Raw genomic sequence first — 10065 nt, forward strand, 5'->3', positions numbered from 1 at the left:
CTTGCAGGACTGGCCTAGGGTAATTTTTAGAGGGGTTTTAATTATATTTTAAATTTGACAATATTTAAATATCTCTTTTAATTAATTTTAAATTTGTATTGTTATTTATGTATTTTAATTGATTGTCAGCCGCCCTGAGTCCTACGAGGAGAAGGGCGGGATATAAATCCAAATAATAAATAAATAAATAAATAAAGGATTCCACAGTTCAATCCTGAACTACATGTAGTATTATTTATTGAAACACTGTATTAGATATTCTCATATTAAAAACTGCAGGTAAAACTTTGGGACAAGAGTTTTTTTCTAGATGACCTTAGTTGTGATTAACCATGATAGGTCATGGTTAGAATGCAGTATTACAGGCTAATTCTGACCATAGCCACGAGTTTGTTGCTGACCAGCCCAAGATTGACTCAGCCTTCCATCATTCCAAAGTCAGTAAAATGAGGACCCAGATTGTTATGGGCAATATGCTGACATTGTAAACTACTTAGAGAGTGCTGTGAAGCACTGTGAAGCACTATGGAGCAGTATATACATCTAAGTGCTCTTGATAAACATCTTTATATTTTTCACGATGAATAGGGTAATTTCAGAAGCTGTTAAGTGCAGCCTATTTATGTTTGTGGAGTTACACATTACTCCACATTCTGTATCCAAAGTTAAGACTAGGGTAATGCACAGATGTATAAAATGAACAGGTCGGTGGCATTCTGTAGAGCAGACATAATCTTGATAAAAAAGCAGCTGCTTTTACAATTTCAAAAGAGGAGCTTTGTCTGTGCATTTTAAGTTTTCTAAACAATTTCTTGTGAACAGATTTATATAAAAAATTCTACCTAGTAAAATATAAAATAATCATTTTTTCCTTGTCATTAGGTGTTCTTTGGTATTCAAGTCAGGCCTCAAAATAATTACATAACATTTAGGAAGAAAGATGCAGCCCAGTAAACCAGCACTAGAGGCCAAGATGGAAAATATCTCCACCGCCACCATGTACTTCCCCTTGGTGCTCAGGTAGGTTGGAACAAACGATATCCAAACACTGCAGAAGACCAACATGCTGAAAGTGATGAACTTGGCTTCATTGAAAGTATCAGGTAATTTCCTGGCCATGAAGGCAACTATGAAACTAATAACAGCCAAGAAACCCAAATAGCTTAGGACACTGTAGAACATAGTCACAGAGCCTTGATTGCACTGCAGAATAATTTCTTCAATTACCGAATCCATGTCAGTGTCTGGGAATGGGGGAGAAGTTGTTAGCCATGTCATGCAAATACCTATTTGAATAAGAGAACAGGAAATGACAATGGAGTTGGACAGTCTCTTTCCCACAAACATTCGCATCTTGGATCCTGGCTTGGTGGCCAGGAAAGCCAGAACCACTGTGATGGTTTTTGCCAAAACTGAAGAAACAGCCACTGCAAAGACAACCCCAAAAGTTGTTTGCTGCAGGAGACATACCATCTTCTCAGGATGACCAATGAATAGGAATGCAGAAAGGAAGCAGAGCAGGAGGGAGATGAGGAGACTGTAAGTGAGGTCTCGGTTATTGGCAATGATGATAGGAGTGTTGTAGTTCTTCAAAAATATTGCAAGCACCACCACTGAGAGCAAAGACAACAAAAAAACAAAGAAGACTAAACTGATTCCCAAATGTTCCTTGTAAGACAAAAATGTCAATGTTTTAGGAATACAGGAATCCTGATTCTTGTTTGGATAGCTTTCTTCTGGACACAAGTAACAATCATTTGTATCTGAAAAATAAAATCATTTCAAGACCATCTGTAGAATATAAAGTATATCAATAATATTATTTACATATTTTAAAAATATTTAGAACATTTTATGCCCAATTCATTAAACAAGTATTAGTCTGTAGATTTCAACAATGCTCTAATCCAGGGGTGTAAAACTGCCGGCCCACAGGCCGGATGTGCCATCTAGAAGTCGTGCCCACCCCATTGCTGGCAATGGGAAAACCTTCCCCATACGTTGCATGACGTTACGTGATGTCGCGAGTTTGACATGTCTGCTCTAATCCTTTAAACAATCAGTTTAATGGTGGTGATATTGAATTTGATTTCGTAACTTGTGAAAAGACTTTAGAATACCAATTCTGTCTATAATTATATAGTTCTCCATATAATCTATACATTTCAACAAGATAGGATAATAATGCTCCCCTGATTTGTCTTCTGCAATCCTAGTAAAGGTAATCCTCGAGTTATGACAGTTCACTTAGCAATGGTTCAAAATTATGACATCCCTCCAAAAGTATTTACAACCCAGTACAAAAGTTATGAACGTTCAGCACCATGACAGTTATTAGCCCTTACAACCGACTGCAGAGATGCTCCAACATGCCCCCTGCCTGTTTCCCCACACACAGTGTGTGCAAAGGCACTGGGTCAGCTTTGCTAGCCCACCTGCTCCTCCCCATTCCATCACCTCACTTACCTTTGGAAAATCTGCAGAACTCAGGCCACTTTGCAGAAAAGTGGCTATCTTCTCAGACTCTGGTGAAGGTGTTATTGTTAGATCCTGTGTTCCTACACATGTTCAGGCCCCTGCAGGATTCTGTCCCCTTCACAAAAGGCTTTTCCCATGGAGGATGGTAGCCTGAAGAAGTGCGAGATCATGCCCCTGAAAGCGTCTGTCCTAGTTGCAAAATGCTTTTCCTGTGGATGACAGGGGCCTGCAGGGATGCGAAAAGACTTTTCCAAAGAGAAGCCTGCAGGGGTGCAAGATTGCTTTTAGCTGGACAGCGGGGCCTGCAGAGGTGCGAGATTGCACCCCTGAACGCTTTTGTCTCCTTTACAAACCTTTTTCCTATGGAAGAAGGGGGCTGCAGGGATGTGAAAAGCCTTTTCCAAAGAGCACAGAAACTGGCAGAAGCGCAAGATCACGCCTCTGCAGGCTTCCATACTCTTTAGAAAAGGCTTTTCATGTCCCTGCAAGCCCCATCATCCATGGAAAAAGCATTTTGGAAAGGGGACAGAAGCACCCCTCAAGGCAAAGGGTGATCTCGCACCTCTGCAGGCCCCCATTGTCAGTGGGAAAAAGTATTTTGCCTGAGAAATCACCTGCATGATTGCACTCCTACAGGCTTCCATGCTCTTGGAAAGGCTTTTTGTGTCCCNCAGAAACATGCTTAAGAAGATAAGGATCTAACGAAAACAGTTTCACCAGAGTATGAAAAGACCACGATTGGTGATAGGCACTTGGTATGGAGAAGGCTCTAGCTTTGGGGATCTTAAGGGATGGAAGGGGAGCCTGAAATATTTCAGTAGATGCGGGGAGACCTTGGCTGGCCAAAGACAGGTAGTCTTTTCCTGCACTAAGACTCCTGAGGTACCTCTAGTGCACTTAATGACACCCACATTCGAATAACAAATGCATTGGGGACAGGAGGGATGGGGCTCATTCATTGAACTTGCTTCAATTAATGTTAAAACCATAATGGGCAGGCTGAATTATGTTTGTATCTTGAAGACTACCTGTTCTACAGAATCTCAATCCCATTCAAAATATAAGACAAAATACCTGGGGAAAAAAGCCTTCTGGTATGCAAGGTTGCATTTGGAAACTGCTACCATTGTGTGAGATAAATGCCAATATAACATCTCTTACCCTCCTTCTCTGAAATCTTCCCATCTGGGCATGGAATGCAGTCATAGCAACAAAAGGGCTCCCCTTCCTTGATTTTCTTGCTGGTACCAGGACGGCAGCTCCCAGTGCATATAGAAACAGGTTGGGACTGAAGCAGAAACAAACAAACAACAGGTCTGAGGTATCATATTAGTCTGCTTTAGGGTATAATTAATAATGTTTTTAAATTTGTATGCTGCCCATCTCAACGGCTCATAACCACCAACAAAGGAATTACAGTGATGTGAATATGCATGATGATGATGATGATGATGATGATGATGATGATGATGATGATGATGATGATATCCTTTCAGTTGTGTCTGACTCTTGGGCCATGTCTCTCCACATCTTCTGATCTTGCACTACTTTGTTGAGTTGTTCTATGCTCTGGCTGGTGTCAGTTATGATGGTGTCCAGCCACCATGTTCTTTGGTGGCCTTGTTTCCTTTTAACACTAACTCTTCCAAGCATAATTGCTTTCTATAAAATTGTTTAAATTTTGTCTTCTGCTTATGTAGACACTGGCCTACTACCACAGTATTGTCTATGGAAAGATGCATCAGATTTCCAGCCTTCTCAAAAATACATAACTGTTACTGTTACTGTTATCACTTGGCAGCTATTTTTAAAGAGGAACTGCTTAACGAAGTTGCTTCATTAACCATTTTCAGTTACATAAACATAACTTTTAACCTATCACATACAATGTACAAAACTTCAGCAGTATACCTCCTCTATTACAATGAGAAAACTGTAATAAGCACTGCAGGTAGTCCTTGACCTACAACTGCTTGTTTTAATGACTGTTTGAAGTTATGACAATGCTGGCAAAACCGACTTATACCCAGCCCTTTCACTTCCAGTGTCACAGCATTCTCAGGATCATGTGATCAAAATTTAGACACTTGGATACCGGTTTGTATTTATAATAATTTCAGGGTCCTGCAATCACATGACCTCCACTGGTGATCACCTAGCCAGATTCCAACAGACAAAGGCAATGTGGGAACCTGCTTAATGACTGTGTGGTTCACAGAGTAACCATGGCAAAAAGGGTCATAAAATCAGGAGTAACTCACTTAGCAGTGGACGTTCCAGTCCCAAGTTTGGTCCTACAATGACTACTATTAACCTGTAGTTGGGCCACATGATCAATCCTTTGTCAGGATGTCACACAATAGCTTTTTGATTTTTAATTTTCTTGCTGCCAATAGGATAGCAACTCTTCACTGCGTACTGAAACAGACTGAGACGAAATGCAGAAGCAAAAAAAGAACAATTTGAATCTAAAGTGTAGTAAGCTTGAAGATTCTGGAAAGTGCTATTAATTTGAAAAAAATAATATGCATTCAATGAGCAAATTATTAAATACTGGGTTCAGGTTATATTGAGACTTGTTCACTTCTTTACAGAAATTGGCATCAGACTTCCTGCATAAAATTCTTACAATAGGATCTACTAAATTCTACTTTTTGGCTGTTTTTAAATGTGAACTCTAATAAGATAGTAATGAAGTTGTCACACTGGCCATGATATTAAAAAATGATTTCGTAATCTACACAATGATTACATACAATGTACAAACGTTCACTGATTTCACAATAAACAATTAGCACCATGAGATGAGTAGAAAAAAAATGGCATTTCTTTTTGTTTTGTTCTTTTGACCTCTCTAAATTAGTTCCATTGGTTAAATTTTTATATTCTCCAAAGCATCTGAGGATAGGACAAGAATAACAGATGGAAGATTATAAAAGAGAGATTCAACCTAGAATTAAGGAGAAATTTCCTTACACTGAGAACAATTAAGCAGTGGAATGGCTTGCCTCCAGATGTTGTGGGTGCTCCGTCACTGGAGGTTTTTAAGAAGCGATTGGACAGCCATTTGTCTGGAATAGTACAGGGTCTCATGCTTGAGCAGGGTGTTGGACTAGAAGACCTCCAGCATCCCTTTCAACTCTGTTATTCTGTATTCTCAGAGAGTTATTTGGCAATTACTGGGCACCACAGGCTGTGATTTAAATGCTTTCACTGCTCTTGATGGGCTGTGTGGTGGCTCAGCGGTTAAGATACTGGGCTTGTCAGCTGGAAAGCCCACAGCCCAGTTTGAGATCTGACAGGGTGAGGTTCCATCCTTATCCCAGCTCATGCCAACATAGCATTTAAAAAGCATGCAAATGCAATTAGATAAATGGGTACCACTTCAGTGGGAAAATAAAGTGACACAGGACTATGGAAATGTCTGGTTCAATAACTTGAAATGGGGATGAGCACTGCCCTCTGTAGTCACAATGATTAGCAAATAAAATCAGTAGGGACTCTTTTTTTTTAATGCTCTTCATGCTGACATTGCCAACTTCTCATTTTATGCTAGTTTGTTTTTTTACCATAGTTAATGCCCACATTTTTCCTATGCAATCTTTATTTTAGAGTGATATAGAGATCCATAAATGGCAGCTTGCTCTTCCTTGAATGTTTGAGGCAGCATTTTGTTGAAGTGTTCTTATACCATAATTGATTCATTATGACCAGACCAGTTTTTTAATTTTGAAAGATTTTTCTGAGTCTTTGTTTGTACAGAGTATTTAAAGGTTATTGTGAAGTTGTCTTGGAGCAATAGTTTTTTTTTTCCTGAAAATTTCTTTAAGTTTTATTCTCATATCTTACCTTGATATATATTCTAGCCTCATGACTAATAATTCTAACCATGATTCTTTCCAAATAGTTTGAGTAATAGTTTTGGTATTGGTTGATGTGGTTTGGCTTTTTGCAAACACCAGTGATGGGATGCTATTGCTGTGATTTGATGATTTTTTAACTCTGGGATATCTCATATCGATTTCATATCTACTTTAAGGATTGTTGATGGAAGCATATGAAAGTGATGAAGGTTGAAAATTTTCCAGATCTTTAAGGTGAGATGTTTAAAATATTGAGCTTGTGGAGCATTTACCATCATAAATTTTATGTAGTTGAAATTTAATTGTAAATGTTGATCCCAAAAGAACTTTTTGTATATTTGTTACTGAAATATCCGTTGAACACATTCAAATAAAATTAACAAAATCACTATGCTCATTCATTTTATAATTTATATATTAAAATTTGAGGAAAAGAGGTATGATAGACCCACAGTTATGAAATATAAAATATAGAAAGCAAAACCTCAACTACTTGGCTTTTTTCAGAATAATTACTGTCATCATAATGATGAATTATGGTAAGTCACCATGAACAATTCAGTTAAAATTTATATCTGTAGAAATTTATAACTTAGATTTTTAGATCTATCTATCTACCTACCTACCTATCTATCTATCTATCTATCTATCTATCATCTATCTATCTATCTATCTATCTATCTATCTATCTATCTATCTATCTATCTATCTATCTATCTATCTATCTATCTATCTAATATATTTGCCATCCATTTCATGGTTCAAGGCAATTCTGAGTGACTTATAACAAGATAAAAAACACAAACATCTGACACTTAAAAATAAAAGAGATAAAAACTACAAAAATGAAAACAAGCTAAACACAATTGGTTGGAGGGGGAGGTACTTGTTAGTGCATCAACCACCTCCAGTCAACAGTTTTTCCTTCAGGACCCTATGCCAGATTTTAAGACTTTTCCTAAGGCTACAACATAGGGGAGGGATGTTCTAAAGGGTGACAACTATGGCAGAAAAGGATCTACTTCTGAGTCCCCCATTTGAAATTCCTTTGCTGATCGAATTCCCCTATCATATTGGGGATAGGCGGTTCCACAGATATCATATCAATTATTTTCTTTCATTGTAATATATAATAGTACTAGTAACTGTGAGAGGGATCTCTGAGTCCTAGTGGACAATCATTTAAATATGAGCCAGCAGTGTGCTGCAGCTGCCAAAAAAGCCAACACAGTGCTAGGCTACATTAACAGAGGGATAGAATCAAGATCACGTGAAGTATTAATACCACTTTACAATGCCTTGGTAAGGCCACACTTGGAATACTGCATCCAGTTTTGGTCACCATGATGTAAAAAAGATGTTGAGACTCTAGAAAGAGTACAGAGAAGAGCAAGAAAGATGATTAGGGGACTGGAGGCTAAAACATATAAGGAACAGTTGCTGGAATTGGGTATGTCTAGTTTAATGAAGAGAAGGGCGAGAGGGGACATGATAGCAGTGTTCCAATATCTCAGGGGCTGCCACAAAGAAGACGGAGTCAAGCTATTTTCCAAAGTGCCTGAAGGAAGGACAAGAAGCAATGGGTGGAAACTAACCAAAGAGAGAAGCAACCTAGAACTAAGGAGAAACTTCCTGACAGTTAGAACAATTAACCAGTGGAACAACTTGTCTCCAGAAGTGGTGAATGCGCCAACACTGGAAATTTTTAAGAAGAAACTGGACAGCCATTTGTCTGAAATGGTATAGGGTTTCCTGCCTGAGCAGGGGTTGGACTAGATGACCTCCAAGGTCCCTTCCAACTTGATGATGATGATGATGATGATGATGATGATGATGATGATGATGATGATGATGATGATGAATTCATAAGAAGCCCAACTGAAGCAACAGCTATTGGTTGCGTTATAGTAAATGTTTTTATTTGAGCATTTGAATTAATCATTTTATATATCTAGCTAAAAAGTAAATTTGGTATAAATTACCCAAAGTAGGATCCTACCTGGTTAAACCAACTGTGCCAGGTTATGACATCTTCCTTTATGGTGAATGTTTGGTCTGAAAAAACTGCAGGGTTTACCCTCCCAACTTTAACTCTAATGAAGGATTTGTTAGAAGAAGCAATCCAGTTCAGTATATCATATCCAGCTAGTAATTCTCCATTGTAGTCAATAGAAACCAGATCCCCAGCACTGTTATTAAATGAGAGACCTCTTAAAAAGGAGTGCAGCTAGATGAAAAAGAAAAGAATGAAAGATTAGAAAGTGGGATTTAATTTTGGGTGGGAAGTCATGCAGAGGAAGTCATGCATAGAACAGAACAGAAAATAGAATAGAATAGAATAGTATAGAATAGAATAGAATAGAATAGAATAGAATAGAATAGAATAGAATAATATTTGGCCAAGAATGATTAGACACACAAGAAATTTATCTCTGGTGAAGAAGGTCTTAGTGTACAGAGTAATAATAATCATAATAATGATACCAATAAAAGAATATCGTTGAAAATACTACTACTACTACTACTACTACTACTACTACTACTACTACTACTACTAATAATAATAATAATAATAATAATAATAATAATAATAATAATAATAATAATAATAATTGACATCTGCTTATCCCAGGTCCTTGGTAAGGACTCGATAGGTAACCAAAATGCCAAATCCAGTCTGAACATCTGGCTGTGCGATGATTAATAATAATAATAATAATAATAATAATGATGATGATGCCATACCATGTAGGTAAATATACTTAGACATGACAATGGGAATTACATATTCAGCAGTGTGATGGCATGAGGGGGGAAAATGTCTCTGTATCTAATAGTTTGGGTATGCATTGCCCTGAAAAGACATACTGAGGGGAAGAGTTGAAACAGTTTATGTCCAGGATTTGAGGGGTTAATCAATCAAGATGTGATGTGACTAATTAAAACAGAAATGGGTGAAAAAAAATGTGTCTAGTTGTTTTGCCATGAAAGCATCCCAACAGTTTATGTCCAGGATGTGAGGAGTTGATCAATCAGGATGTGAATTGGCTAATCAAGGTAGAGAACCTTGTGTTCTTTCCAGAGATGGGAATGGGGATCAAAATGAATTCCTGTAATTGATCTTATGGGGCTCATTTTCCTTTATACAAATAACATTTTTCTTCAACAAAGTGCTCAGTCCATTACCTGCCATGAATCTTGATTTTGAAGCTTCAACCTTCCTTTATTTGCCACTGACCGCTGGGCAGATCTGGATGAAATCATGGAATGTAATGCATGGGCTACTGCATAGACAGAATTATAAATACTGTAGCTGTGACCAGTCATTCTTTTTTCAAAAAACATTATAGGAAGATCTTCCAGTTTCTCTTCTCCTGTGCAAACATCACCAGCTACCTCACCCACATTTGAAGTTTTAAATGCACAAACAAAGGATTGCTGCCAAAAATCCTTGATAAATCCATCTTCCGTCATGGAAGGATTTCTACTTTTAGTAAATGACTGGAATCCTGGTGGGTCATTGGTGTGAATTGTGAAAGACAGAGCACCATTCATCATGTCATTATCCCAATCTCTCTGATATACATGTGAGTTGAGCTCCACTTGTGCTGTAAATATCCACACTTTACCTGTGATAATAACTGTTAAGTTTTTTCTTGAAAAATATGCTAGCCATATCAGCCTTGCCATACTATCAGATTCTCCATAACATATCAGAACATTA

At 37.8% G+C, this 10065-nt stretch overlaps 1 protein-coding gene across 1 annotated transcript; it reads right to left on the reverse strand.

The window, feature by feature from the left end:
- Positions 1 to 861: 861 nt before the first annotated feature.
- Positions 862 to 10031, reverse strand: LOC114923698 (vomeronasal type-2 receptor 26-like). The gene is made up of 4 exons (XM_029287013.1): positions 9528 to 10031; positions 8419 to 8568; positions 3640 to 3766; positions 862 to 1763 (listed from the first exon to the last, which is right to left on the reverse strand). Exons 1-4 carry the CDS (start codon positions 10029 to 10031, stop codon positions 862 to 864), a joined length of 1683 nt encoding a protein of 560 aa, XP_029142846.1.
- Between the last annotated feature and the right edge of the window lie 34 nt (positions 10032 to 10065).

This window comes from Protobothrops mucrosquamatus, unplaced genomic scaffold (genome assembly GCF_001527695.2).
Source record: "Protobothrops mucrosquamatus isolate PMUCROS unplaced genomic scaffold, P.Mucros_1.0 scaffold7270, whole genome shotgun sequence".
Classification (NCBI taxonomy): Eukaryota; Metazoa; Chordata; class Lepidosauria; order Squamata; family Viperidae; genus Protobothrops; species Protobothrops mucrosquamatus.